This window comes from Balearica regulorum, chromosome 1 (assembly GCF_011004875.1).
Source record: "Balearica regulorum gibbericeps isolate bBalReg1 chromosome 1, bBalReg1.pri, whole genome shotgun sequence".
In the NCBI taxonomy this organism is placed as follows: Eukaryota; Metazoa; Chordata; class Aves; order Gruiformes; family Gruidae; genus Balearica; species Balearica regulorum.
In genome coordinates, this window is record NC_046184.1 from 53489156 (window position 1) to 53504123 (window position 14968).

At 41.4% G+C, this 14968-nt stretch overlaps 1 protein-coding gene across 1 annotated transcript in view; it reads right to left on the minus strand.

Annotated features, from left to right (window-relative positions):
• Positions 1–14968, minus strand: part of SLC5A8 (solute carrier family 5 member 8) — a 29992-nt gene that overhangs the window by 11431 nt on the left and 3593 nt on the right. Inside the window, exons 2-8 of the mRNA XM_010302592.2 lie at positions 14548–14613; positions 10644–10695; positions 9045–9112; positions 8026–8180; positions 6480–6620; positions 2406–2535; positions 766–854 (exon numbers count right to left, since the gene is read on the minus strand). Coding sequence (XP_010300894.2) covers positions 766–854; positions 2406–2535; positions 6480–6620; positions 8026–8180; positions 9045–9112; positions 10644–10695; positions 14548–14613 — 701 coding nt within the window. The remainder of the gene's footprint in view (positions 1–765; positions 855–2405; positions 2536–6479; positions 6621–8025; positions 8181–9044; positions 9113–10643; positions 10696–14547; positions 14614–14968) is intronic.

Sequence of the window (14968 nt, forward strand, 5' to 3'; positions counted from 1 at the left end):
CCACCAGCTTTTCCTCAGTGTGTGAAAAACAAATATCCTGGCTGTTCCCTCTATTTATGTAGCTACATGTACTCAGAACAAATAATTAGTCTGGTGTCACATTCTTAAGTTTCCTCATTTTTATCTGCTTACTATTGTTCAGAGCCTTTCTTGAAAAAGGCAATATTTCCTAAAAGATGCTCCTTGGGAAAGCTGAACGAAACACTCCCCACTATGGGTTAGAAGGGGATTGATTTGTTGTCTTTGGTAAAAATATATAGTGATTGCTGTTTTCATGGGGTTCATTCAAGACAATTGGAAGTCCAGAAACTCATTTGTAAACAAGACTCCAAAGATCAAGGATGAGGAAAGGGAGGTGGCTTTAAAGTTATGCAGGTTTGAAATTGGAAAATGAAAGATGAGCCGTAGAAAATTCCCTGAAACTCTATCTATTTTGTCTAACAACTGATTTATAATACTTCAAAATTCCTACAGCAGAGGGGCTTTAAAAGCACAGAGAGGAGGATTTGTTAAGTGCTGTATATCGCATGTGGCTAGCTGTTTCCTCACGTTGCTACAGCGTTGAATCCTAGGACCTCAGAGCGTCACTGTTGGAAACTATGAATTTTTAAGCTGCATCATCAAATATCTTATAGTGCTTTTTTTAAAGAACAAAAACTAGCCAGACAAAGAAATGAAATGCAAAAGTTTTAGTATAAATGCAACTTTAGCTCTAACAAAAAAAGAAAAAAAAAAAAGACACTAAGTTCTAAATTACTAAATTACCTTAATGTCCCACTGTAGGCGCTAGCCACAAAAAGTCCTGGCACTCCTGGAAAATCATGGAGAATATCCAGCACTAGGTATGGCATTAGCTGAAAAATTCAGAGAGTACGAAATATTACTATCTTGCCCTGATTTTTGTTTTTGTCACTGTATTATTTTCTTGTAGCCTTCTCACTGGCATTCTGCCTAGCTATTCTAATTTTGAATGTCCCACCTTGCACTATTTATTGGTTTTCTACAGAGAAAATCAATCCTAAAACATTGTCTTGAGATATAACAAAGTCTATTTAGACCACCTAGCAGAGGTGAGCATATAGCAATGCCATCAGGCTTGGTTTCCAGTTACAACAGTATAGGAAGATAGAGCTGGGCAGCAGGTAGTCTGTATCGTACATCTCTCTGTTGGGCTTGGGTGCCACAGTAGATGCTTATGTCTGCTGTTAACTCCACAGAAAGGTTTTTAGACACAGTCCAATAACCTCAGGGTACCTGAGAACAATTTCCTTACTGGAAACCGTGTGCCATTTCTTGACCTTTACAAGATCTGAGTGCTGGAAAGAGATTGGAATTTTGAGATTTTCTTCCTGTGAACCATTTTTTTTTCACAGACAATTGGTCTTTTTAGTATCTTGCTTCCAGTTTCCAAAAGAATTTGACTGACAGGAACAACTTAATTTCCTTTGGGTTTCCACCTTGGCTTTCCATATCTCGTTTTATTCTACCCTTAAAGACCAGGTAGTCCTGCCTCAGGTACTCCATTGTCTGTGCTCTTCTCCTGGTTTTCTAGTATTGTCCATAGGGTGTTATCCAGAGCCTATGATTATCCCAGGTATAAACATACAAAAAAAAAAAAAAAAAAAAGAAGACTTGTATGATTTCCTTGGTTCCTGACTCTGGTCAGTGTATGGGGTCCCAGAGCTCTTGTTCCTCAGGTAGATCTGCTGCTTAGGGAGAGGCTGCCATCAGTTACAAGGTGGTTTCTCCACAGCATGGTACAACACGGTTTGATTGCCTGGCCCTCCTCCAAAGGAGGGAAGGATGCACCATCACTAGTGAAGAACTGCCTACTGGTACCCTTCTTCCAAGTGTATCTTTTGGGCACAATTATGTTTTGAATCTGAAAAGGCTTTCGCTTCCCTTGGCACAGAGCAGTTTAGGTTGGGGGATATAAAGCAGCTCGCTAGGGCCCACGGTTACTCACACAGGCACCGCTGTTTCAGCTGTCCCCGGCAGCAGCCTCTTCCCCTCACTTTTCTCTGAAGTGGTTTCATGCAGTGCTGGCATTCCCAGGCCCATTTTGGGTGGAAAAACCTGGGTACCTGCAGGGATGGACTGAGCGCTCTCCACATTGCTGTTCTCCCTGCTGCCCTCCCTCCCTCCCTGGTGCCGAGACACCTGCAGCACCGGGACAGCTTGGGGACTGAACAGTGCCAAGGACAGGCCTGCTGTTTTCTCCAGGGTACTCCATCCCACCATGGTCTCAGCCTAATCCCTCAATGTTACAGACTCACCTGATACAGGACTCAGGCATGTCATTATTCCTAACCCCCCCAGCTCTTGAACCCCACCCCGTCTGGTTATTATGGCTGCAGAGGAAGGATGCCCCCCTCACCACCTTCCCCTGAAACGTGGGGCCCTACCTGGTCGAGTGCTGACACCTGGTTTGCCATCCATGGGTCACAGTCCTTGTAGATGGAATAGAGGGCCAGGCCGCACAGCGCCGCACAGGCCAGTATCGCCCAGAGGCCCAGCAGGTTGATGTAGAGGGACCTGCACCAACAGGCACAGAAACACCATGTTAGAGCTCGAAGTCCCGCAAGACCCCACTGGGGCCAAGTGAGAAGCGCCTGTGCCAGCACTGAGGAGACCTCTTGGTCGGTGGCTGCCTGCTGGAAAGGGAGCCATGATACAGCTCCCAGCATTTCATCTGGTGCGAGATCACGTTTTTAAATGTATGAATTACACTTCTGGTTTTGGTGGTACAGTCTGAGTGCCTGTCCCCTGACAAAGTCTGCTGAGGAGATGATGGGGGCAATATGGAAATTCCCACGTTTCATCACGTGCACGAGTTTTACAATGCAGGCAGGAGGCAAGGAGATGCTCTTCCCCCCTTGCCACACCCCTTGGTAAAGGCAAACCACGGACAGATTTGTAAGGCGGGGTGCCCCAGATCAAAGTGTGGGGTACCTTTTAGTCAGCATCAGCACTCCTTTGCCTCTGGAGCTGCAGTGCCATGCTTACACAATGCCAGAATTGCCCTTGTAAAGCAACAAATCCCCCATTTCCTCCCACGACAGTCTCTGTGGGAGGCAGCAACAAGGCACTGAGACTTGGGACCTGGTCTGGAGCCACTCACAGCTGCCATTTCCAGAGAGCAGAGGGTTGCCACCAACCCCAGGCTTCCCCTTTAGTAACTAAACAACTTGGAACCCGTCATTGCCTCCCCACGTCCTGACAGGAACTTCAACTAATGCTGAGAGCAGAAATGCATTTTCATCAGACATTAATGCTACTTTTGCCACACACACTAGGCAGCCTCTATTGGCAGAGAAAACCAAAGTATTCTCCTCGCCCAGTGAGGGCTTTTCCCTTCCAACTAACTATCAAATCTTCTCAAATGTTTTTCTGTTCTTGATGACTCCTGGGTCACAAAGTTCTTCTCATCTAGAGTGGTCGGTTCACGCAAACACACCCACTGGGAACTTGGCCTTGAAAAACAGCGTTCCTTTCTAGCAGTTGCCTCCCGGTTACCTGTGTACCATCCGCCGCTGATAGTGATTTAACTGCCTGACAGATCACATACCATGGTCCTGCGCCAACTGCTAAGACCTCCACTGGGAGGACCTTTGGTTTCTATGCAAATATATCCATGCTTGCAATGCTTCAGGAGGCCTTTTAGTGCTTTCAGTTCCCAAGAAAATAAGGGGCACCAGCCTTTGGACTACTGTAGAGGACCATCAGGATGAATGAAGAAGTAAATTTATAGGCTTTGTTAGGTATTGAAATGGATATTTCAGAAAGGCATAACATAGATTAACTAGTTGAACTATCTTTTTATACAATAGAAAAATTATTGGCAAGCACAACGTAAGCTCTTATAAAAGACCTATATAAATAAAAGGTGATTTACACATAGTAGGGGAAACTCTGCATTTATGCTTTGTATTTGCAATTAGGGGTGGTCAAAACACAGAACCAGCAGCACTTGAAATCTCTCTCTAGACTAATTTAGTAAAAATTAAGTAACCCTCTTCTTATAAATGCTTACATATTGGTTGGATGTCTTGCATCCATTTAGATGAAGCTGTTTCTGCATCAGCATAATCTACCTTGATATAAGCTGATTTAGCATAAAATTTAACCAATAAGTTCAATCAATCCAAATCTTTTGAACAGATGTAATAGCAGACCTACAGCCTGTAGTAAAGATTAGAAAGTTAAGAGAAACACACATAAGCAAAAGAAATTGTTTATCTGAATCTGGCAATTTTTGTTTTTAAACTGTGTCAGTGTTTGACAGTGAAAAGAAAGCGCTTTTTTTTTTCCCTCTTCTAATTTACATCCCAGCTTATGGTACACCCTATGACTAAGCACTGGAGTATAATAATTGGAGTACTATTGGAGGGAGGTGTTCCCATTAATTCTGGGTGAGTAACCTGGGGTGGAGTTTGGGTGAAGTAGGCATTATGACTGCACAAGGCTTATTTTCAGTTGTTTGTTTCAGGTTGGCTCTAAGATTTTAGCACCAAAACATGCCAGAAGATGACCTTGAAAGGTCAGTAGAGAAAAATGTGTTAGTAGCCCATATTTTTCTGAAAATGTAGCTCTCCTGCTCTTAGTGGCTGTTATCATTCATATATGAGCATTGTTTTCAATTTGCCTAATTACTGTTTGAGGATGACAGCATGTGCTCCTACCTACTGGTGTGTTTCTTGAATGAGATGAAATCCTTTCCCAAAGCCTGAGAAAAATTCTACTTTTGTGCCACTGTTAAAGACCTTCCCAAAACTGCAAGTTGGGATCTGTGAAAGAATTATTCTCTTAGCTCTGATTTAGTATTGTGCTGTCTCTTATAAAGCCTTACAGTAAATGCCACAGGGGTACAAAACCCTATTACTTTGACCTGATGACATTTTACACTTCTATGTTAAATGGCAATGTAACTTGCCAGATGTGTCTAATTACATTTGCAAATGAACTAGACAGTCACCACAGAATGGCGGTGTTTATAGTTGTGACAAGCTGCAACCATTACATAAAAAATGATTTCTCCATGCAGTGGAAATTCCCTGCACAAGTGAGGCACCAGTGAGATGTCATGGAGTCCAACCGCCCAGGCCAGAAGGAGAGGACTCGGCTGATTAAGACTGTACCACCACTAACACAGTATGAGCTCTAAATCCCATCCAAACCCCTGCAGAACCAAATAGCCTCCAGCCCTGTTCAAAGCTGCTGCAACAGCTCAGAAAATCTGCCCAGAAGCTGCCATGGTGCCAGCTTCCCCTTTGCCACACTCTGCTTCTGGGACGCCTTGGAGGTGTCCCTCCTCACAAAGAGGGTAGGGAGGATGTGAGACAGGAGCACAGCCCTAAGTGGAGCAGGTGCTCAGGAAGAACAGTCTCACTGGCACACAAATCTGGCACAACGAATGTATGCAGCTGTTTTCCTACACACAGTCATGCCAGGCAGCATTACAGATGTGGGATCCACCTCCTGCCTCTGCAGTGCTGAGAACCTGGAACCCCGCCATGGAGAAGCCACGTGGTGTGTTGGAGCTGTGGCACCGTACGCTGGAGCTGTGGCTGATGATGCGCATCAGCTCATTCCTGTCTGCAGTGTAAATGGCTGAAAAGTAGATTTTCTTTATTGCCATAACCAAAATATTTCGGTTCTAAACTGTGCATGATTTTGTGCGTATTTTGCTGACTTTATGAAGTGAAAGCCTTCATAAAACTCCTTCTCTGTATGTCACTGTACTATAGAATTTATAGGGACTGTAGTTATGATGTGCATTTATATATTTCTCCTATAAATTTAGTTTATGTGCTTGCTAAGACTTCTTAAATCCTGAGTTCTGGACTACTGGAATGATACTAAAGATAAAAGTAAGATAATAGACTTAGTAAGTATACTCCATTCTAGAGTAAAGGCTGATCAGAAATGTTTAAATTCAAGGAAAACATGCAGGTTTCCATAGTGAATTCCTAAAAGAACCCCATTATCATTATGAAAACAAAATATAAAATTCCTCAGCAATTTTATCACTGAATAAAACATTTCTGCATTTTCTCATTATACTCAGTGGTATGGAAAACTCTTTTAGTCTTTACTTATGCAAAATTCCCCCACGATGATTTAGGTTTAGAAGAGTAGAAATTCAAGATGCTGTCTTGATATGGTTTCAGCAGAAATACTATATTATTTGGTCATTAGGTTGCATATAAACTTAAAGCACTTATTTGTATGCCAGAACACTGGCACAGTGAAACATTCTGACACAAAGTTCAATGTTACAGCAATTATATGTAATTCAAATACCAGTATATATTGTGCTGATTTGTCTTCTACCTGGTCCACAAAACAGAAAACAAAAGTTGTTACCCTTTGCAAATGGGTTTTATATAGACAAAAACCAGTCCTTTTTAAAAAATCTCCCTTATAAAGAACAGTCACTGCTAAATTCAGACATTAAAACTTACTGTAGGCAGACTTACAGTTTTGCGTGGAACCTGCTTTTGCATGCAATGTATCTCTGTACTTGAGACTGGTTGACCCCATATATGCCAGTCCATGTGAAGGTCCCACCTATAACAATCGTCCAGAAGGTGTGTCTTTGCAAAGGATTGGGATCAAAGCTACAATGAGAGGGAAAAGAGAAAATAAATTCAGAATATGAAAATCTTCTCATTATGAGAAGACCTTAATGGCTAGGAGAAAAAAATTCCTTAGACTCGTTCTAATACAAACTCTTTTAATTTGGCCAGATTTTGAACATTCAGATACATGACATCTGAACTCACGGAAAGCAGTTTTATAACTCAGAGCTGAAACCCTGATCTAGTGACACACTCTGATCTGTCCAAAGGTGAAGTTTAACTAATTTATTCACCTATAAACTGCAGTCTTATGTAAAGCTGCACGATGCCTGTGTTGTGATGAAATGATGCTCCAGTAAAAAGTTCAATATGCACGCTTATCTAGAGGGACATCAGTCTGACACCAGTATAAAGGTGTGTTTGCACACCCAGCCTTTGTGGCCAGAGCCTCTGTAAAACATTTTGCTGGTTTAGCTCTAAGCAAATAACAGATCTGGAATGGCCATAAATATATATATATATATATATATATATAAAATCATGCCTTAATATAGCAATAGATTGTGCTTATCTTCATGAAAATGTAGTATTACCTCACCTAGTGCATGCCTTTATTTCTTTTCTTTTCCCATCTGTGAACTCTATGATTAGAAGAAGCAATGCAGTACAACCACTGCAAATCAGCCAAACAGATTGAAAAAATGACTGTTCATGAGAAGAAAAAAAAAAACAACCCCAGAGATGAATTATTTAATTAAGAACTTGGTGAAGATTTTACAGAACAACCTGATGAGTACTGTGAACTGATAGACAAAAGGACAAAAGGTAATACTTGTCACACTAAACTTTCACTAACAGCACTGGTTGAAGTTTCTCATCAAAAGTAAAATAACTTTTGGGTTTTTTTTTAAACTTAAAGTGGGTTTTGATTCAACACTGTCAGAACGAATATTCTTGACCTTGCAAAATAATATTTTTAGGCTATGATTAGTTACAATAATGGAGAGTAAAATACAGTTAAAACTACTTTTGATTTTTCTTTCAGGGAAAAGAAAAACATTTCCCTTTCTCAGACTAGACAAAAACTATTATCTTCCCAGTTGTTTTGGATCAGCAGCTGAAATGCTGAATCAACTGTTTGCAAATTGTAAGTATAAATACAGTTGTCCTCTCCTATTCACCATTAATTTTCAGTGGAATCCAAAATGTATCCTTAAAACATCTACTTGACAAAGTAAAAAGGTTTTGCTGTTTACAGGATTTTGCATGGTCTAAAACCTAAAAAAATATCCCTCAAACTAGGTAAGCTTGTTTAAAAATATTTTTAAATTGGGTCACAACTCCTCCCCTCCTCCTTCTTCATCAGCAATTTAATTTCCCAGTTAGTCACATGGGCTCTATTTGTAGGAATAAAGAGGCACATCATCTGCAAGTACAAACTCACTCCCAGAAGTTCAATCTTCCTCCATAGTAGGAATCATTTACAATGCGTCCAATTCCCCCCTGAACCACCACAGCTCGTATAATCACGGACGAAAATCCAGCGACCATGATTCCAACCTGGAAAACATCTGTCCACACCACTGCCTTCAGACCGCCCTGTGTAAGAAACAGCATGTATCAGGTAAAAGAGCGCAGCAGCTTTCTTGCTTTGTGCTTGCATTCAACTAAGGAAAACGTTACTATGAGGATTATGCGTAATAGATTAATTTAATCTTCTTCCTTAATACAAATAATTCTGCAATGGGATGTTTAGGAATTGCATCCTGAAACCTATTCCGGACATGCTGGCCCTGTTTTGAAGTGCACTAGAATTTACTTTGGCCATACACATAGTTTAATCCAGTATTTCCTTCATCAAATAACCTGATTAGGAAGTTTTTATCAAAGATAAATGGGCAGACAGTGCTCATCTTACATATGCACGGTAGCACTAACTCCAGAAGGTATACCATTCATGTGAATAAAAATAAACATGATTTAATACAACATATACAAATAAATTTATGTCACTGATGTTCCATTTAATAATTTCTGGACACTTTGCAAATTAACATTAATCTAAAGACCAATCTGTTCATGTGGCACTTGCTATTTTCAGTGCCTCCATTTAATAACAGACAGTTGCAGCAAGCAGGTGCTTGACAAATTACACAGCTAAACCCTACTAAATTAGAAGAAAAATGACGGGAGGATTTTTAGGAAGGGAAATCTACCTTTTTGCTGTTTTTTCAGCAGTGACAGAAGTTTGAATGTATCAAAACAGAAAAAGTTCGAGTCACGTCGTGACTACCTTTTCATCTAGAGAATTCCCTGGGTGAATATGGCCCTGTGGCTACAGCTACACTGTGAAATGTACTCCCATGGGGTAACCCGGTTATTAGCCTACTTTCCAATAAATTCCATATTTGATGTGAATGGGGAAAGGAACAGAGATTTTTCTGAGCTGAAGGGCCCACATACCAACGTGCAGTAGAAAGTGCAGACCACGCCAGTCGCCACCACTGCACCCCACAAGTCGAAGCCAGTGACTGAAAAAGAGGGAAATGGAACCAGTGTGAATGAGGCATTGGGGACAAAAAAAAATAAGGTTGATTTTTCACCCCAACCTGGTTGTTGAAAAAAAAAAAAAGTAGTTAAATGCAAAAATAGGAGGTAATAAAAAATTGCAAGGAAAGATTTGTGTGTCTAAACCAGGGCATTCACCCTGACCAGTTCTGAAAATGAAACAATTGCTACAGACACTGGAAACTGCTAAACAGTTAGATATATTTTGGGATCTAAGATGCTATTTATCTTAAGTGTGAGTGCTGTAAATCAACTTATCCAATATGCTTGTAGGCCCCAAGTCAGGAAGATTTAAAAATATACGTCCCTCCTTTGAAGCATCTAGGTAGTCCCAAGGAGTCCTTAGGCAGGGATTTAAGTAGGTAAACAGCATGGGGATGCTCCATGGAGGCAAGGTGGTTCGAATATGGTCTGGTAGAAATGTGTCAGACTAAAAGCCTCTTTCTTTTATTCTTTTTTTCTTTTAGGGAAACATGATAGTATGCATGTCTATGCCAGACAACACTGTGCTGTGGTTGGCATATAAGCTGTCACTGCACCAGCAGTGCCAGGCAGGGCACTGTGGGGCTCCCCAACAGATAGCTCAGGCTAATGAGGAATACTGCAACAAAACTAATGAAAATCATTGCTTCTAGTTGGGAGCCAGCTAGGTCATAGCTTGGTTTAGCATGTATTTGCAAGGCAAATATAAACATCAGGGACATAAAACCTGTGGGATTTATACACCGGAGGAGACTGATGCAGACAGTATTGGGGTTTTTTTCTTCCTTTTTTTCAATGAACAAGGCAAAAAACCCCTAATAAACAGAACAAGAGTGATTTTCATTCTAGCCAAAATTATTCATTTTCATTCGCGTTTTGTTATTGCCTTTTCTTGCCAAGTGAACAAATTAATTGTGTCAGATTAAAAGTTTCATTTGGTTCCACATAAAAGCCTTTTTTCCCTTTAAAAAATAAATGTGGCTTATTTTCAAAGCAAAGAATCATTTTGAAGTAGAAAATGGAAATATTTCATTTTGTAAATATCATAACAAAGATCTTAAGTTCAAGATCTCTTTGCTGTTGATTTGTTTTTCCAGGAAAATGATAGGCCAAGTTAAACAGTTCCAGACAGCCCAAACCCATATTTACAGAACTTTTGCCTAGATCTCCTCTTGAGGAAGAGCACTTAACCAGGGGAATTAAATGTGTGTTTAGTCTCTCTGTTGCCTTCAAAATTTACTTAAGTCTTCTTAACTTTTCTGAATGTAGCCATGACCTAAGGATATTGCATGAGAGGTAGAGTAAATGAGCAGATTTTTCCCCTGAGCCTCTTCTACAATCCTTTACAGGTAGGAATGAAGTGACTAGAATTACAACTGGGAGGCCTTCCAGCTATATTTTTAGGTGTTCATTACCAAAAAAAAAAAAAAAAACCAAAAAACCAAACAGCAGCATACCGGTATTATATGCAGAAAAAAATACAGAATAACAGTTGTAGTATAGTCATCTTACCTTGATTTAGTGCTAAAGCTGGAGCATAAATGACAATACCAGTGTATAAGGTCTAGAAGGGGAAAAAAGATATAAAATCAAAAGAAAAGTAAATTCCTGGAAAAGCATTCCTCTTCAAGCATTTATGCAGTCTATTTCCTAAATTTGTAACAGTCGAGAAATAATTCCAGTTTTTAGAAAATGAGTGTCTGAGACTAACCAGCACTGCAGTCTCACAGCCTAGTATTCTTAAAACAAATACCACTGACTCTTGAATACCAAATCCCTCTTCAGCTTTTCCTGGCTTTTATAATTAACTTGTTTTATTGCTTTAAAACTGCAGTCATACAGCAGAAACAAGAGCAAAAGGAAGTTGGCGAGATTTACACACGGTTTCCAAGGAATCTATTACGATTTATTTTCTCAGTCTTGGGATCGATATGCCTCTCAGTATGCAACTACAATGCACGAGTAAGAACAAAAAATACAGCATTAATTAGTCATTATGGATAGCATTATAAGGGATTACACTCTTGTAAAATGAAGCCATACATGATTATTAGCAGATTTGTGTTTTCACCCAATACAGGAAAGATATAGACAAATGAAGGAGCTACTCCATCCACTTTTAAGGGCACAATGGGATTCATACACTGATATCCCCTATAATTTCTTTGTGTATATTTTTAAATCCTGTTTGCCTTTTTACCACTGTTATTGCTGCCTTGTACTACTAGGATAAGTTCAACTGTGGCATGGTTCAAGGGAATATGCTTTAAACATACAGACAGTTTCTGTGAAGGTCAGTGATCTTGATTCAAAGGATCTAAATCACAGTCAGGTCCTGCGCTGACTTGCATCAGCTTTCCATGACTGAACGCTTCTGACTCCCTGATTTACAGCAGTGGGACTTGGGTATGGAAAAGCAGCAGCATCAGACATCATCCAGCCTCCAGCAAGCCTTTGCCCTTCCCGCGAGCATGGAGTCTGCCCCAGGCACAGGCAGTAAACCACAGCAGGATGGCTATTGGGTGGATCACTCGCTGTAGCTTTTGAGTAGGTCAAACCCAGTCCCTGTGGTGGAGCTCTACCACATGGCCAGCAGCTATGCCGGGGAGACAGCCAAGAGGTAACTGGAGTGAGTGGTAATCTAGCTGTGGGAGGAAATTAGTATAGAGGGACTGCTTCATGACCAGATTGCCCTTGCTGCACACCTGCTAAAAGCACATGACCGAAAGGCTGGTGCGGCCATTGGGGAAATAGTTATTCTTACTTGTGTACTACTCCCCAGCCGTGTGTGCACATTTGTTTCTCTTGGTGCCGTGAGTCCTCTCTAGGTTTTCATATATAGCTTGTATGCCAAGAAAGCTGCCAGTCCTGACCAGTCCCTGGCCAATGTCTTCTCAGAACTAGCTGCATCACTTCGCAGCCAACTACTGACACTTGTGAAGCCAAATCAATGTTTGACTCGTACAGTGAGTCAGTGTGGCCTGCTGAATCATAGAAGGGTTTGAGTGGGAAGGGTCTTTTAAAGATCATGTAGTCCAGCCCCCCTGCCATGGGCAGGGACATGTTCCACTAGATCAGGTTGCTCAAAGCCCCATCCAACCTGACCTTGAACACTTCCAGGGATCGGGAGTCCACAACTTTTCTAGGCAACCTGGTCCAGTATCCCACCACACTCATTGCAAGAAATTTCTTCCTTATATCCAACCAAAATCTAACTTCTTCCAGTTTAAAATCATTGCCTCTTGTCCTGTCACAACAGGCCTTGGTAAAAAGTTTCTCTCCATCTTTCTCATATTGAAAAGCTGCAATAAGGTCTCTCTGGAGCCTTCTCTCCTCCAGGCTGAACAACCCCAACTCTCTCAGCCTGTCTTCACAGGTGAGGTGCACCAGCCCTCTGGCCATTTTTGAGGCCCTCCTCTGGACCCACTCTAACAGCTCCATGTCTTTCTTGTGCTGGAGACTCCAGAGCTGGATACAGTACTCCAGGTGGAGTCTCACAAGAGCAGAGTACAGTTGGCAGAATCACCTCCCTCAGCCTGCTGGTCACACTTCTTTTGATGTAGCCCAGGATAGCATTGGCTTTCTGGGCTGCAAGCGCACATTCCTGGCCCACGTTCAACTTTTCATCCACCAGTAACTCCAAGTCCTTCTCTGCAGGGCTGCTCTCAATCAGTTCATCCCCCAGTCTGTACTGATATTGCAGATTGCCCTGACCCATGTACAGGACCTTACACTTGGCCTTGTTCAGCTGCATGAAGTTCACATGGACACACTCCTCAAGCCTGTCAAAGTACTTCTGGATGGCATCCCTTCCCTCTAGCGAATCAGATGCACCACTCAGCTTGGTATCATCCACAAACTTGCTGATGGTGAACTCAATCCCACTATCTATGTCGTTATTGAAGGTCTTAAATAGTGTTGGTCCCAGTGCAGATCCTTGAAGTACACCACTCATTACTGGTTTCCATTAGGACATTTATTTAGCTGTTGACTGCAACTCTTTGGATACAACCATCCAGCCAATTCCTTATCCATCTAATAGTCCATCAATCAAATTCATATCTCTCCAGTCCTGCTAATTCAGGCATTCAGCATGAGAAAGTGGCTTTCTCATGCACAGCAAACAAGTGCCAGAAGCTTTGGACCATCAGAAATTAAAATTTGTCACAAGTATGATCGCATTTTTGTGTAAATTAAAACAGGACTGATGATACAATCTTTCCACTTCTTCAGTGGTTTTTCAGGTTGTACTACTACATATCCTTTTTTTTTTCTTCTTTTAAGCACATGCCAATATTCACAAAATTACACCATTAAAATCTTCAGGGGGTTCCTTTCCTCACTATTCTTTTCATCACTCAGGTTAAGTTGTTAGTGCTTGGCACAGAAAGACACCTATAGATCTTTAGTTAGTTTCCTTGGGCACATATTTAAGTTGTATAGAATTATTTTTCTGATCTTTGCAAGCAAAGATTATGCTTGGCTTATTCCAACTTACACAACAGTGATGTCTTCATATATGCTGGTGAAACAGTGTCAAGATTCATACATGCTAGCACTCTACTTTTCCTATGGGCTTGTGTATCTAAAAATGCCAGTGAATCAGTACTGTTCAAATAAGTAAGCAGCACTGCATTGACCACCATCTTATTGGTGCAAGTGTGATTGCCTTATAGCTCTTGGTGTCTCTTAAAAATACAAAAACGGGCAAAAAGCAAGCATGTAACTTGAAAAGCTTTCTGATTGTACATTCATTCTTGCTTTGAACTCCCCTAAAAGTCTGACTTTTCCCCAAAAAGTCTGACTGACTCACCAAATGGGCTGGATACAGCAAACTGTACCAACAATAATTGCAGGGACTGGTTTAGTTTAACATTCTCCAAGGCAGTAATTTCTACTTCTCAGTTTGCAGACACTCAGGGTTTTTCCAGTGGTGGTACAAACCCTTGCACAGCAAATGACAGCTCCTGATAACTTATTTTGTCACTTTTCACAGACCCTTCAGAATTAGTCAGACTTCCAGAATCCATGAACCAGAGGATGGAAACTGCTGCTGCAGATAATTGGGGCATGTTTACATTTTGAACCCATTGTGGGTTTCTCCAGCAGGCAGGCGAATGACTGCTCTTCACACTGCTACCCTGCAGTGAAGGGTCACTCGTCTCTGGGCATGGCACTGATGCCAAGTGACTGCTCTGGGTGCTCAACAATGCACGCAGAGACCAAAGGGGCAGGTAGCCCAGCATCCGCTCCCCACCTCATTGCTTTGGAGCAGAGAGCGCTTTGTTTCTTCCACTCCCAGCCACCCATGCACTGTGGTAACCTCATCAACCGTTCAGAGAGAACAGATGGTTGCACTAAGCTGAAGAATCCCAGTGGCTACGAGGATCACAGAACAGCTTTGAGGTTTACTTGCCGTTTGTATAATGAAGAGGACCGTTCCACAGAGGCGCAGGTATTTATTAAAGCGAAGCTCTAAATACTGCAAAAGAGAAGAAAAAACAAATGTTTATATCAAAACTTGGCAATATTAATAGGACTAGACTGAAGCCATAAACAGTACAGAAAGGGCATAGTGCTGTTTTTACATTCTCATGAATGGCCAAAACTCCAAAAGTCACCTTGAATGACATCTTTCTCACCTTGATTTGATATTTCTTTACAGACCTCACCACTGGGTAATGACACATGAGCAAGTGAAGTAGACATAAGCTAGTCAGTATACGATGGAGTCTGCAGAATGGAAACTGGTGCTACGCAGCTGCCTTAAGGCAGGCAATAGGAAGGCAGCTCTGCATCATGACCCGGCAAAGACCAGCACATATTATCACAGAATC